The following is a 15,944-nucleotide window of genomic DNA, read 5'->3' as shown; positions in this document are numbered from 1 at the left end:
TGTATTCTTTCCACCTCTTCTTAATCTCATCTGCTTCTGTTAGGTCCTTGCCTTCTTTGTCCTTTATCATGCCCATCTTTGCACAAAACGTTCCCTTGAGATCTCCGATTTTCTTGAAAAGATCTCTAGTCTTTCCCATTCTATTGTTTTCCTCGATTTCTTTGCATTGTTCATTTAAGAAGGCCTTCTTGTCTCTCCTTGCTGTTCTCTGGAACTCTGCATTCAGTTGGATATATCTTCCCCTTTCTCCCTTGCTTTTCGCTTCCCTTCTTTCCTCAGCTACTTGTAAAGCCTCCTCAGACAGCCACTTTGCTTTCTTGCATTTTTTTTTCTTTGGGATGGATTGAGTTGCTGCCTCCTGAACAATGGTACGGACCTCCGTCCATAGTTCCTCTGGCACTCTGTCTATCAGGTCTTATCCCTGAAATCTATTCCTCACCTCCACTGTATATTCATAAGGGATATGATTTAGGTCATACCTGAATGGTTTAGTGGTTTTCCCCACGTTCTTCAATTTAAGCTGAAATTTTGCAACAAGCAGCTCATGATCTGAGCCACAGTCAGCTCCAGGTCTTGTTTTTACTGACTGTATAGAGCTTCTCCTTCTTTGGCTGCACAGTACATAATCAATCCGATTTCAATATTGACCATCTGGTGACATCCATGTGTAGAGTCGCCTCTTGTGCTGTTGGAAAAGAGTGTTTGCCATGATCAGCGTGTTCTCTTGGCAAAACTCTATTAGCCTTTGTCCTGCTTCATTTTGTACACCAAGGCCATGCTTGCCTGTTATCCCGGTGATTTCTTGACTTCCTACTTTGGCATTCCAATCCCCTATGATGAAAAGGACATCTTTTTTTGGTGTTAGTTCTAGAAGGTGTTGTAGGTCTTCATAGAACTGATTGACCTCAGCTTCTTCAGCCTCAGTGGTTGGGGCATAGACTTGAATTACTGTGATGTTGAATGGTTTGCCTTGGATTCATACTGAGATCATTCTGTCATTTTTGAGATTGTAACCAGTACTGCTTTTTCCACCCTTTTGTTGACTATGAGTGCTACTCCATTTCTTCTAAGGGATTCTTGGCCACAATAGTAGATATGATGGTCACCTGAATTAAATTCGCCCATGCCTGTCCATTTTAGTTCGCTGATTCCCAAGATGTCGATGTTCAATCTTGCCATCTCATGTTTGACCACCTCCAGCTTACCTTGATTCATTGATCTGACATTCCAGGTTCCTAAACAATATTGTTCTTTACAGCATCGGATTTTCTTTTCACCACCAGACACATCCACAGCTGAGTGTCCTTTCGGGTTTGGCCCAGCCGCTTCACTCTTTCTGGCGCTACTTGGAAATACCCTCTGCTCTTCCCCAGTAGTATATTGGACACCTTCCGACCTGAGGAGCTCATCTTCCGGCGTCATGTCTTTTAGCCTTGTGATACGTTCCATGGGGTTTTCTTGGCAAGAATACTGGAGTGGGTTGCCATTTCCTTCTCCAGTGGACCACATTTTGTCAGAACTCTCTGCCATGACCTGTCCGTCTTGGGTGGCCCTGCACGGCATAGCTTACGGCTTCACTGAGTTATGCAAGCCCCTTCACCACAACAAGGCAGTGATCCATGAAGGGGATTAAAATCATACGTATTTACAAAAGTATCCACCTAAAAGATCACAGAAAAATAATAGGTGAAAGGAGAATTATTTATCTCCAAAAACATTTTTTTAAGTTTAATATAAATAGTAATATCTCACTTAAAATTGAAACAATTGATTAGCAGTCAGAAAATGCCCATCAATTCATCACATACATAGGCTGTACATATTCCCAATCTTATTCATGTATTCAAAATACACAATCCATCTAAAAGATGGATTCTTATTCATGTATTCAAAATACACAATCCATCTAAAAGATCACCTAAAGGACAAAAAGTCCCCCATCCAGCACAGTAATGAACAACAGAATTAACCACCAAAGCCAGGTCATTAACCTGTCCATATGCACAGATAAATGTTGACCATCTGTGCACAGAGTGAATGTCAGGGATAAATTAGACATTTCCCCTCTCGAGGTATAATTGCCTCATCCCACGTTCTGTGAAACCAGCCAGATGCTGGCAAAGTGATGGAATTTTTCCAGTACAATGTAAAAAGTGAACTTTTAAGGTATCATACCTTATGATAAAAACTTGCAGTACCGTAGAAACTGAACCACTCTTGAATACTGATGCCTCACACCGCTTTGTGTCCCCTCCCCCTTCTTTGTTGTGTAATTCAGGACTAGTCGTCAAAGAAGTCAGTTCGTCCACATCCAGCTCCTCAGAGACGGTGGTGAAGCTTCGTGGCCAGAGCATTGATTCGTTGCCGCAGGTTTGTGAACTGTGGCAGGAAAATTGAGCTGTGTTCCATGACTCCAAACTGACTTGCAAACTGATGTTCAGGAAGAGGTGGGAGGTGTTTTTCAGGAGTTAGTAGGGAACATTTGACCTTTGGGGGGCTCTGTAGCTGCTGGGGGGCTCTAAAAGGGTCAAATGTAGCTTGCAAACAAGCCAAATGTGACCTTTTGGTGCTCCATAGTACTACGGGCGACGTATTTTTTATTTTAAAAAAATGGGAGTGGGGGCATGCAGCCTGCAGGGGTTACCCAATCCCGCTTTACATTAACAAGGGTGGATGTGGTTTTGGATGCTGTGCTAAGTAAAAAGAATCCAATCATTGGCCATGGAAAGGAAATTCCTCAGAATGTCGCATTAAAAGGACATCAACGAACCAAGCCATATGTGAGGTTTTTGACTTGATGTTGTGAATTGCATCTGAAGCATTTGCTTAGATGTCTTCTTTCCTACAGATGGTCTGCAGGAAGCCAAAGACCTCCACTGACAGGCACAGCTTGAGCCTGGATGACATCCGGCTCTACCAAAAAGACTTCCTGCGCCTGGCGAGCCTGTGCCAGGACACCGCGCAGAGCTACACCTTTGGGTGCGGCCACGGACTGGCTGAGGGGGGCCTCTACTGTGATGGCTGCTTAGCCCAGCAGTGCATCAATATCCAAGACACTTTTCCCGTCAAAAGGGCCAGCAAATACTTCTCTTTGGATCTCGCCCACGAAGACGTCCCAGAGTTTGTTGTCTGACGTTGCCTCTCTGGGCCCTCTCGAGAGACCATCCGCAAGGCATTGTCGTTTCATGACCTCTTTCTGGTGCCATACTGGGATTTCCCCCACAGCGTCTTTTCTCGGATGCTTGCAACCAAGGCCTTGGAAACCGTTGCACTTTTACAAATGCCCGTCCTATCAGTGGATTCTTCGGCACCGATGTTGGGTTCATGGGGCAGAACTTGATCTGAGTGTAAGTCAGTTGGATTTAGAAAACCCCGACTCTTCTTTTGAAAATGGCCCCTTGTTCTCTCTTATTTTGACCAAAAAAAAAAGATGCACAATGTTGTTTTAGATGTTATTTTTACATTCTTTGCCCCATGGAAGCCCCTGCAAGTCTTCTGAGCTGCAGATACAAAAGGTTCTTGTATCACATTAGCAGCTTTCTTTGATTTTTGCCATTGTGGTATTGACGCTAAATGCAAGGACAGCATTCTTAATCTTTTTTTCCTATACTTGTTGCACCGCATCAAGCCAAAGAAATGCACACGTCCCCAAACGGGTGACATCAAGACAAAGGCGTAAGCAATAACTAACCAAAAGGACACTGCGCGTGTTGAGAAGACTATGGGCGGGCAAACCAGGTTGGGATGCACTCAATCCATCTTGTGTTTTTTCCTGTTCTTCCTCCCAACACACACCCAAAAGTACTTGGGCTGTGATCCAAGTAGAGCCTCTGTCTGATACTTTGTAAAGTTTACAAAAAACAGAAACAGTTCAGGATATGGGATTTGGAAAGCTTCTGGAAGCTTTTTTTCTGTTCTAATGAAAAAAGTAAAGAGCAAAAAATCTGTAAGGATGTAGCAATAAAATTTGCTGACCAAAGTACCTTAAGTTAGAGAGAGAGAGAGAGAGAGAGAGAGAGAGAGAATATAAAAATACGTATATAAGTCTATAGAGAAGAGTATATGTTTAATGGCTGTCTGAACTTAGACCCCATTTTATGTTTTGTTTTGATTTTTCTGTTTTAAATGCCTTTTGTAGAAAGAGCTAACTAATGCCTCATTTCTTTCACAGTATATATATATATATGTAGACAATCGTGTAAGCACTCACCTGATGCATGGTGAAGAAAAGTGTCTCCCTTCTTGCTGCCTCGAGTAAGGGGTAAGGGGCTTTGCAAGCATGGCTCCCCCAGCCCAGCCCCAGTAAGATAGTTCTTTCTTGAACTGGGGCTTCTATGTATCTTGAAATGTTGTCCCCCACTCCACCCCGCACCCCTTTTGGGGAGGAGGGAAGATTCCAACACAATCCAGTTGAAATGTTGCTTCTGCTCTTCCTGCAACAAGGGCTTGACTGGCATCTTAGAGGCCCAGGCAGGTTCACAAATGATGAACTGTTCCCAGCTGAGCAGATAAAAGAGTTTTGCACCTCTTCACGCTGGGGCTTCAGGAGGGGAAGCTGTGGGAAACACGTCACTGAACAACCAGCACATCTCCTACAGTTCCTTCTCCATGACAAAGAGCCCATTTGGGACTTTGAACCTCTGCCAGATTAGGAGCATGGGGGGTTGAAAAATGGCCTTGACCCCTTACCTCTCCACCACTGTGCTCTAGGGTTACCTCAACTGTTATATGCATTTACAGATGCACATGAAATACTCCCAACTGTGTTGTCCGCATGTGGCAAACGCGTGTTTGGCTGTCCTCTTTATATACCGGTATTTATTTAGAGTCTCCTATGAAATAAAATATACTACAGGTATGCAGAGAGCTGGAATTGGCCGTGGCTCCCTGCGTTTTGTGAATGTGCAGTGGCAAATGCTTTGTGAACATGCAACGGCAAACACGTTTGCTGCTGCGTAACGTTTTAGGGCGGCCCGTTGCCTAGCTCTGTGACCAGCCTGGTTGCCAGCTTAAGTTCTAGTGGCCAAGGTCCCGTGTGGATTCACCCTTCTTCTGGAAGTGTTGCACCACTCTGGGGGGGGGGGGGGGCTGCCCTAGAATTGGGAATTTGGAGGATAGCGGCCATGACTTGTTTGCTTTTTGAAAGAGTTAGGAGCGTCCCTTCTAAGGAACTGTCCTAGTGATACCTTCAAGCCATTATATGGGGGAAAGCATTAAAAAAATACATATATAAGATTCACAGCACAATGCCTTTTAGAGAGAAAAAAAGCAGAGAAATATTTTTGAGGAATTTTGTATTCACAGCCGTGGCGTTGCCATATTTTAATACACTGTCTTTTTCTAACTGGAGACTTTCTTAACATACGATTATTTTATAAAGCTGAAAGCATACAGATATTTTTGTAAAGAGGCATGAGCATTTCCTCTTTTTTTCCTTTTTTCGGCGGCGGGGTGGTGGCATCAAAACAGGCTAAGCAGTGTTACTCTTGGGCCAAGAGGGCCTGTATAAAACACCCTTCCCCAACCTGGCACCCTCCAGATGTGTTGACTACAGCTCCCATCATGTCCAGCCAATTGGCCCTGCTGGCTGGGCATGATGGGAGTGGTACTCCAACACATCTGGAGGGCGCCAGGTTGGGGAAGCCTGGTATAAAAGAACCCCAGAGGCAAGAGACTTCGCTTTTAACCTCCTCGGCGGCCCTGCTGCTGTTCGCGTTGTGTCGTGTTGCTGCGGTGTGCGTCTGCCCTGCCTTGCTCTGTTCTGGGACCCAGTTGGTATTTATCTCTTTGCGTCTGGCGGCGGGTGTTCACGCTCACTGCTGAGATGCGGCCTTGTTGCACAGGCAACGTGCCTTGCATGAGGGTGTGTGGTATGCGAGCATTGCAGGGAGGCAGTACTCACCTGGTGTTTCAACTGTCGGCTCCCTCACTGCTAGACCCATCCAAGTTGGGGCATGCCCCTCTCCGTGGCGTGTTGCCACGGGCAAACTCTGCCCCTCAGAAGCCAGCCTCAGCCCCACTCGTCCCAGCCAAGTATGGTGGCTAGGCCCGTCCCTTCCGATAGGCAGAAGGAGGCGACCACCTCAAGCAGCAGTTGCTGGGTGGCAGCACTGGCAGCCTCCCAGCTGTTCTTGCTGGGCTGCCCAGTGGTTCCCCTCTCTCCTGGACCCCTTTAAACTAGCCTGCAGCCCTCTGGAGTGGTGGAGCGTTGGAGATTCGGTGGTCGGGTTGACTTCTGTACATGGAATAATGGGAAGGGGGCACCATCTTGTCCTTCGCCTCAGGCAGCCCAGTGCCTAGGGCCGGCCCTGACGGTGGCCAGCCAGGCCTTGATAAACCTTTTGTTTTGTGCCACCTGGTGGGCCTCAGTACCTGGACGGTGGACTCGGTGGATCGAGCAGAGCCAAAGGGGAGCCATATCACTGTTTCTTGTATCGTCCTCTCTGCTCTAGTTCCTTGTCCTTTGGAGCACTGTCAGGGGGCCTCATGTCTGTGGCAGAGGAGGGCGGGTCTTGGTTCGGTATTCAGGTCGGAAAGGAAGGAGCCCGTTCTTGCGGTCCATGATCCTCACGTTGCCCCGGTGGACGCTGGCGGATCCAAGATGAGTGGGGCGGTGAATCCGCTCCAGGTTTCAGTCAGAACTCTAAAGGAGCTCTCCAAGGTGTGGAAGTTGGAACCAGTTCTGATCGAATCCCAGAGCAGATTCATCGCCCCACTAATCTCGGAGCTGCCAGCCTCCCCTGCTTGGCAGGGTGGCCTCTGTCCAGAGGGGCACGTGCTGAGCAAGGCTGCCGCTGTTACTGATGAACATGGTTAGTTGATTCGCAGGACGTTGTTTTGGAGAATAAAGACGAGGCTTTTAAAATCGGCCCTTCCTGAGACTTGGGTACCCCACGGTGCTGCATCATCGCATGTCGGCTTGCTGAGTTCACGCGATGTTTTGCTTCATGTCCTTTGAGGATGAGGTGATAGAATGCATGAGAGACTGACTCGCCTGGGGCACCCTTTCAGCGGTCCCAGACCCTGTGACTCCAGCCAGCGTCCCAGATTCTGAATGCCTGTGGAGCAGCTTCTCTCTTCTTCTTTTTTAGTACTGACCAGACATTACCTGTTGATTATGTCAGTCTGATCTCATGCAGGATAAGGCCATCAGTGACCACCAGTCCTGATGGCTCTGTACTACCTCCAGAAATCAGAGGCAGGATGCCTGCAGACACCAGCTGCTGGGGAACATGGGTGGGAGGGTGCTGTTGCACTCATGTCCTGCTTGTGGGTCTCCTGTGGGCAGCTGGCTGGCCACTTTTGAACAGAATGATAGTTAGGCCTTTGGTCTGATCCAGCATCAGGGCACTTCTTATGCTCTTAAGGTCGTCAGCCTATGTTGTGAATCAAGAGGCTGATATTAAATGCAGACCCTTAGATAGCAGGAAAAGGATGCCCAGAGCTGATTTGGGGTGGATCCAGATGCCTCTGTTGTGTGCCAGCTCTTGAGAATTTGCCCCATGGTGATGCCAGCTGCGTAGAGAGGAGATTGCCCGCAGCTTCCAGCCACATCAAGAAGAAAAGTCTAACACACTCGCAACAAGCGATGAGAACCCCAGGGAAGTGTCTCTCTCGTGATGCCGGTGGCTGGCTTGACACACGGTTGTAGTTGCCCACGCGGTGAGGTTTTAAGCAGCCAGCGTCACCCAGGCAATTGCCTTGAGTCCACCCTTGATCAGTACAAAGGGAACGGACAGGTTGTGCCAATAAAGTACTTTTTGCTGGTAAAGCAGCCGCCCCCCAACCTAGAGCCCTCCAGATGTTATGGACTACAACTCCCAGTAGCCCCAGCCAGCTGTGCTGGGAGTTGTAGTCCAACACCTCTGGAGGATGCCAAGTTGGGAGAGTCCACAGCAGAGGGCCATATTCTCTGGGGACTGGTGTAATCTTCCAGATGAAACCCTGCTTGTGCCACGATGCAGACTTAGACCTGTGCTGTCTGGCAGCCCTCACCGGTCAGAGCTGTCTGCTTGGACACACCCACCTCTCTTTTGCCTTCCGGCTCCCTGTAATAGTAAAGATCCTCTTTCAGCATTCCTGGAAGCCATGTTTCGTAGTTGCACAACAACCAGGCCTGGGTGTGTGGGTCTGCGTTTTCATCACAGCTGCGTTGTCATTAAGAGTTTTTTTAAAATCCCGGCCTCCCCCCTGCACTGGGTCATCAGTTGTGATAGAACCTTTTCCTTAAGAAAGGTTTTGTGGTCTTTTTGTAGAACCAGTTATGGGGATATTTGTGTGCCGGTCCAGAAACACAATTTATTGGGATGGATTCAAGAAAGGAGCTACCCCCCAACACGCTCGTTGCTTGGGCATAAGGCAGCTTCTTCCCCAAACTGGTGCCCTTCAGATGTGTTAGACTGCAGCACCCATCATTCCCAGCCAGTGTGTTGGGGAAGGCTTGTTTTAGAGTTTCCACCTTAATTTTATCAGGGCTGTAGGGAGCAAATTTGGAGGAATTCCAGGACAACCCAAGTCGTTTCCACTGCTTCATGCCATGAGCAAGGAGGGGTCCCTGAAGCCATAACATCGTGGCCACTTCTGATCTTCACAGGGGCCAGAGGCTTGGTCCTGCTGGCTGACAGGGCTTTTTGAGGGCTGCACGTGGCACGTGCACTCCCAAGGCCAATCTAGACTCGAGGGGAGGTCTGCCACGGGAAAGTGTCTGTAGCTCCGTGGTTGAGCACCACTCAGGTGCCGAGTTCAGACTGAGGCATCTCCAGTTACAAGATCTCAAGCAGACGGGCTGTGAGAGGCCTTGGAGAGCCACTGCCAGTGAAGCGAGCAATACCGAGAAAGATGGACCAGTGCCGGCCTCTGTAGAAGGCGATTTGTTTGTGTGGCCACCCCATTCAGAGCCCTGTGTGGCGCAGAGTGGTAAGGGGGCTGTAATGCAACGAAAACTCTTCCCCATGACCTGAGTTCGATCCCAGCGGAAGCTGGTTTTCAGGTAGCCGGCTCAGGTCGACTCAGCCCTCCATCCTTCCGAGGTCAGTAAAATGAGTACCCAGCTTGCTGGGGGAAAAGTAGTCACGGCTGGGGAAGGCAATGGCAAACCACCCCACTATAGTCTGCCATGAAACCGCCGGCAAAAGCAGCGTCCCTGTAGGGGTCAGTAATGACTCAGTGCTTGCACAACAGGAACCTTTCCCTTTCCGCCCCATTCACGGGCAGGGCAGCCTCCGGCTGTAGTCCTAATGCAGCCTGCAGAGGTTGCCCACAAGCCTTCCTGGATTCCTCCAGGGGCGGGGCTTGTCCTCCAAGCCCCGCCCCCTAGAGGGCGCCCACTGCCATCTGTGATCACAGATCAGAGGTAACAGTGGGGCATGTGTGCGAGGCGGATGTCGTATATAACATAGTGTGTGTGGGGGTCTGCTTTTTGTAACAACAAGAGTGCTCCCCCTGCCTTGCACCCCTGTGCCTTGCCACTTCAGTCTCACTCCACTTTCCTCTCTCCGGCCCAGCTCACTTCAAGCTGCAGAACTGGGTGGGCTCAACTCATCCACATACCTGTTTTTGTTGTAGAAAGTAGACCTGTTGCTTTATAGGTGGAGAAACAGGGCTGCCGCTGTCTCTCCCGGCGTGGGCCCAGCGTTGCCAAGGGCGGCATGTTTGCGTATGGGTGGGTGAAAGCATGCGCGCTTTGCTGTTTCGCAGGGGGGCGCGCTGCACTGTTGGTGGTGTTGGGCGTGCGCCCGGGGGAGCCGATAGCTGGGCCATACAGACACATTTGTAACAGACAGGTAGCTGTCACCAGGTGTGCTTTAAGCGAAGGGGCTGTCGAAGAAACACGCCCTTTTGTATTGTAGATGTTGTCCAGGGAGGCAGTACGATAGGAGGCTGTGTGTATATATGTATATATATACATACACATACACGCATATATATATAATCTACTTCTGCATTTCTGCGAACTCTTTAGCAGGTCTGGGGTGTCTCTGGCTGCCTGTTGCTGTTGCCGCTGGTTCATTTTCCAGCGACGTGTGTTCCACGGCACGAGCGAACAGCTTCTCCTTTCTGTGAAAGGCCTTTCGTGTCGGCATGGCAGTGCGCAGGCGACGGAGCGAGCACTGTGACTGGTTTTGTTTCGTTAACGCGGAAAGTGTGGTGCGCCTTTTGTGGTACAGTTGGAAGAAATGACAATAAAAGTCGCAGTTTACATTGCTGTGGCCTTTCTGGTCTTCATTTGACAAAAACCTCCCCTGAGACTACACACACACACACACACACACACACAGCTTATGAATGAACGTCCTCAAAATACCAGAAATGCTGCCTCATGTCAGGCTGGGGGACTCACACAGAGGAACTGCGAAGTCTTGAAAGCACGAGGCGCGATCACCACCCCGGAGCCTTTCTGACCAAGCGCCGAGGGCTGTTGCAGACGGCGCGGCCCCCGACGCATTTTGTTTTTTGCCGTCAGGAGTTCCATGTCCTTGAGCTGGTGATGGAGAGCTTAAAAGCCGGCCTCTCCCATGAGCTCGCTGGATGGCCAGTTTCACATCCTCAGCCCCCTCCCCTAGTCTCGATGGACTCGATGGCCTTGTAGGCCCCTTCCAACCCTACTATTCTACTACTATTCTATGATTCTCACATGAGGCTGATAATACTGTCCTGCCTACACTACAGGGTGGTTGTTAGCATTACTGACATGAAATACTTCCGATTGTTGGAAAGGATGAAGGGCAGCAGTGATTACCACTGCCAATGGATGTGAATCATCAAGACAATCACTGGTTGGGCCCATGTCAGGTTTCCCCAACCTGGTGCTGGGTGTTGCAGTCCAACCAGAGTTGGGGAAGGCTGCTCTCTGTGACACCAGGGGTCCCCAACCTTTTTGGGTCATTGGGCACATTTGGGATTTTGAAAGAGTCTTGTGAGCACTCTCACAAAATGCCTGCCATGGAAGGGGTGGTCAGTCACAAAATACCCATTTCCCAGAAGGCTAAAGGAAAAGTAACATGCTCAAGAACCTTGGCATGAGGCAGAGGTGGGGGCTGAGCTCCAAAACACAAAACCACTCTCTGGAACTCCAGTTTTCGTCTACAACACCCATTTTACAGAAATCAAACTGATGAGGCTCAGAGACAAGTAACTTGGCCGAGAAGGGCATGTGGGGCCCAGAGGCATGTTGGGAAATACAGATGTTTCTCGAGGCTGGTGTTCCACTTTGCGGCATGTCAGCCTCCCAGTTTAAAAAAAAAAAACTTAAAAAATTAATCTTGGAAAAAAATGAGCCTCTGTGTGCCGCGGGAGGAGTCCGTGGGCACAGTGAGGGGTCTGCGGGCATCCTGTTGGAGAGCCCGGGGTTATAGCCATTTCTCCTCTCGCTCCCCCTGGGGGGTAGTTTGAGACTTTGGGGAATGCAAGGGGCCCTTCCTCAGTGGGAGGGTGGTGGATGGGCTTGGTTTGGAGCCAGGATTGGGCCATGGCTCCAAACCATGCCGCAGCATCCATTGCAAGAGGACTGGCTTCCCAAATTGGGTGCGGTGTTGGTGTGTGGTTGGACCGTGTCACCACGACGTAAGGGCCCTGCTGGCTCAGACCAAGGGTCCATCTAGTCCAGCATTCTGCTTACACAGTGGCCAGCCAGCTGTCGACCAGGAACCCACAAGCAGGACACGAGTGCAACAGCACGGGGGCCCTATGTTGGCCTGGGCCCTTCAAAAGATTCTGCCAAGCCCCTTTGCACAGGTCAGCTGTGTGGCGTACTGTGCAACTGAAATGTTCTCCCACAGGTTTGGTTGCCGTTTCTATCCAGATGCAAACAGCAGAACATCATACGACAGGGTCTGAAGGTGAAAAATCCATTGCAGGCTATCTTTAGACACAACAGGCTGCAGCGAGAGATTGTGCTGCACACTTTAAAAAAAAAAGGCTGCACCATCAGATATTGAGAATAAACTCTGAACTGGAACTGTACATAAAGAACCAAGCTTTTACACCAGCATTCTGCAATCTGGTGCCCTCTACGTCTGCCCTCCAGATGTGTTGGACTACAACTCCCATAACCCCACAGCCAGCTATGCTGACTGGGATTATGGGAGTTGTAGTCCAACATCTGGAGGGTGCATGGCTAGAAAAGGCTGTTCTACACAGTCTTGCCTTTCTGTTCTCCCTATTATCTTCCCAAAAGTTTGCCATGTAATCTCCTTGGGGCAGGGATCTGTCTACCTAATTCTTTCCTTTTATTACATTTTTAGCCCACCCTTCCCTCAAACGCTTCAGGATTCCCCTTTGATCATGACAACAGCCCTGCAAGGCAGTCAAGCTAAAAGTGGATGAGTGGCCCAAAGTCGCTTGTTGAGCTTCAGGGCCTAGATTACTGAGGATGTGAACTAGTATCTCCAGCCAGTGCTGTAGCCACGACACCACACTGGAACGCCGCACGAATTCTGCACATGCTCTCATTCAGGCGTGATGACATAGAATTCCTTTTGGCCTCTGTTGGGAATTGAGGGGGAGCCATCTTGTCAGTGTGGTGTAGTAGTCAGAATGTTGGCAGGGGTGACCCGGGTTCTAGTCCCCACTCCGCCATGAAGCTCCCTGGGTGACTTTGGGCCAGTCACTGACTCTCAACCTAGCCAACCTCACAGGGTTTTTGTGAGGATGAAACGGAGAGGAGAACCATGCCAGCCACCTTGGGTTCCTTGCAAAAGGAAAAAAAGGCAGGATGTAAATGCAGTAACAATAACAACAAGCAATGATCATGAAAAGCTTTAATCCAGGTGAGTGCCTGGAACCCAATCCATGGCTAAAGAGAAGGTACATGCAACTCCCTGCCCACCAGTGACGGATGGGACATGCACATGCCAGTTCCGGGCTCTGCGCCTCCCTTTTCGAGAGTGTATCTGTCCCGTCCCTCTACCTTTACCTAGGGAGGTGGTGGGCTCTCCCATGCTGGAGGCATTCAAGACGAGGCTGGACAGCCATCTGTCGGGGATGCTCTGACCTGGATTCCTGCATTGAGCAGGGGGTTGGACTCAATGGCCTTGTAGGCCCCTTCCAACCCTACTATTCTATGATTCTGTGATTCTATGCCAGACTGAGCGACATATGGGGCATTTATCCCCCGAAGCTGTTCCCCACTGCTCTGGTGGGAGTGCTCTCTGGGAGGAGCAGATCAGGTACAAACTGGCTGTCTGTATTTACTTCCTGCAGCTGGGGGTGGGAACGCTTGCTGCAAAAATAACATTTTTCATTGTCCCTACCGAAACCCTGCAGTTCTCTGGATCCACTCATGCAAGTACGTAACAGAGCGGCCTTCTCCAATCGGGCTGCTTCAGATGGGATGGACGGCAGCTCACGTCCTCCCACGCCAGCAGGGCCAAAGAAGTGGTTTGTATTTCTTGATGTGTGCCACGCCATGTTCTCTAGGCGTGAATCGGACTGCCCAGTTCTTGGTGGAAGTGGAAGAGGAAGAGGAGGAGGAGGAGGTTCTGGTGTCTGCTGCCATCTTGTGGTCGGATAGGAACAGGAGCAGCCAAGAGGGCCAATGTAAAAAGCAAGAATGGGCGGGGGGGGGAGGAACGTGCCTCATTCCAGTTGCGGTAGGACTACAACTCCCACAATCCCTGCCCGTTGGCCATGCTGTCAAGGGTTGATGGTAGTTGAAGTCCAGCAACATCTGCAGGGCCACAGGTTCCCCACCCCTGAGTTAGAAGAATAACAGCAATAGTTCAGGGGCGCAGCATGACAGGTTGGAGAGGTGATACATGATCCTTTTGAGTGTTGAAAATAATTTTTATTTATTACATTTATATCCCACCTTTTTTTCTTTCTCTTGCAAGGAACCCAAGGCAGCTTACATGGTCCCCCTCCTCCCCCATTTTATCCTCACAACAACCCTGTAAGGTAGTTTAGTCTCTGAGACTGTGGGTCAGTGACCGGCCCAAAGTCACCCAGGGAGCTTCATGGCCGAGCGGGGACTAGAACCCGGGTCTCCTGACTCCCAGTCCAGCACTCCTACCACTACACCACACCGGCTTTCTAACAACAATACATAACATGAGAGGGGCTCGATTGCCTATGATGTGTGTGCTTACTATATTAACCATATGGACCGTATGAACGGCAAGACTGAGAGGGACGCTACAGGCTACAGAAAGCCACCAGTTCTTTTCCCCCTCAGCTAAATTCAGTCCCTTACATCACAGCCTGACCTAAGGTGAGTTGCAGCTGGACTACAACTCCCATCACCCCCAGGCTTGCTGGGGTGATAGGAGCTGTAGTCTGGTGCTTCTGGAAAGCACCAGGTCGCAAAAGCAGTGCCACCTTTATAAACAGTACATGGTTTAAGAAAGAAAGAAGAATGGGGTTCCCCCGGGTCTGTCTGGGGGAGCGGGGGCCCTGGGCCTGAAACAGTTGAGGGAGGAGTCCCACCTCAGGGAGCACCCCCTCCCTGATGGGCTTCCTCACACCTAACGAAATAAGGTTCTGGCATGACCCAGCAAGTGCTGCCTTCTGGATCTGCAAGGTGGCCTTCCCCCCACCCTGATGCCCTGCAGGTGTGTTTGATACAGCTGCCCCCCTTCCCAGACAGTATGGCGGGGTTGTAATCCAGCATACCTGGGGGGTGCCCAAGTCAGGGACAGGTGGAATTAAGGGCACAGGGCGGGACCCCCCCTTTATAGGACATGCTCCCCTTCAAGGGGAGGGGCCGTGGCTCAATGGCAGAGCCACAGCTTTGCGTGCAGAAGGTCTGCAGTTTGATCCCCAGCGGCATCTCCAGGTAGGGCTGGCGAAACTCCTGCCTGGAACCCTGGAGAGCCACTGCTACCAGTCAGTGTTGAAAATACTGGGTTTGATGGGCCCAGGGTCAGTTAGAAGGGAGTCAGTCCCTTCTGCCCTTCAGAAACTTGGTGAGGGCACCTTTCCTTTCAATCTCCCCAGGCCACAGGGAATTATGCTTGGCCTACCGTCATTTTCGTTGTTTTTAAATAAGCCAGTTCCAATAATTCAAAACTCAGCTCCATCCACAGACAGATGACAATGCAACCAATGCGTCACTGCTTTTGGAAAACAGGTTTTGCAGGTTTCTGTGTTCCAAACTGCACCTGTTGTGTTTCCATCAGTCCAGTGGTCATTAAATGCACAGTGCCTCGTGCAAATCGGGGTACCATTAATTAGAGCTCTTTTACATCATAAAACTTTGGACCTTTCTTTTAGGACAAGGACGAAGAACAGACCAATGGAAGGGCCTGCAAAGGCTCACCCTTGCAGGCGGAAGCACACAAGCCATCGCATCCCTCTTTGATAGACTTCCCCAAGTCCCTGCCCTTGCCACTGCGATTGCAGGGTGTTGTGTGGACCAAAAGCCTATCAGAATGTTGGACAATTTTGCTAAAATATGTTTGGCTGCAAGACTGGATAGCATCAGCCTTACGGTGTCAATCCCTCCCTCCCTGCTCCACCCAACCCCAAAGTCCGTCTGACCTAGTCTGGCTGCTAGGAGGAAATGAAAGCTAGAATCGCTCGGAGAACAACAAATCCATATATGACCACTCCCTCTAATAGCAAACACAATGCCGCCGTGCCAACAGGACTGGGGCCAAAACAGAGCTGTTGAGAAAGGAGAAGGAGCCATCAGCCTACCTTGGAGAACCCCAGTGTTTTCAGAAGTACAGCAAATCTTTTTTAAAGAAATCGGAAGGGGGCAAACAATCCCAAACCAACCAAATGGGGACTGAGTGTGCTCAGCAGCCTTCAAAAGGCACAGGATGCTGAGTGCCTGCCAGAAAAGAAAAATGGAAAACTTGGCAGGGGGCAGGCAGGGAGAAGGGAATGGCCTGGCTGGAACCCTGAACAGGAGCACCTCTGTTGTGGAGCGAGACTACGCTGCAACATTTTGTTGGGGATCACACTTGTTCTGTTTCTTTAAAGGTGCACTCCGATGCGTGTTTAGA

General features: G+C 49.9%; 1 protein-coding gene across 1 annotated transcript in view; it reads left to right on the top strand.

The window, feature by feature from the left end:
- Positions 1 to 5,261, top strand: part of FRMD6 (FERM domain containing 6) — a 65,930-nt gene extending 60,669 nt beyond the window's left edge. The window contains exons 13-14 of the mRNA XM_084826385.1: positions 2,279 to 2,370; positions 2,849 to 5,261. Of these exons, the coding sequence (XP_084682511.1) occupies positions 2,279 to 2,370; positions 2,849 to 3,133 (377 nt within the window). The 3' untranslated portion in view covers positions 3,134 to 5,261. The remainder of the gene's footprint in view (positions 1 to 2,278; positions 2,371 to 2,848) is intronic.
- Positions 5,262 to 15,944: the final 10,683 nt, after the last annotated feature.

Source organism: Heloderma suspectum, chromosome 1 (assembly GCF_057233095.1).
Source record: "Heloderma suspectum isolate Gila_16-S chromosome 1, 16-S_ref, whole genome shotgun sequence".
Lineage (NCBI taxonomy): Eukaryota > Metazoa > Chordata > Lepidosauria > Squamata > Helodermatidae > Heloderma > Heloderma suspectum.
Note: the sequence above shows the minus strand (reverse complement) of the source record. Positions and strands in the feature narration are given on the sequence as shown.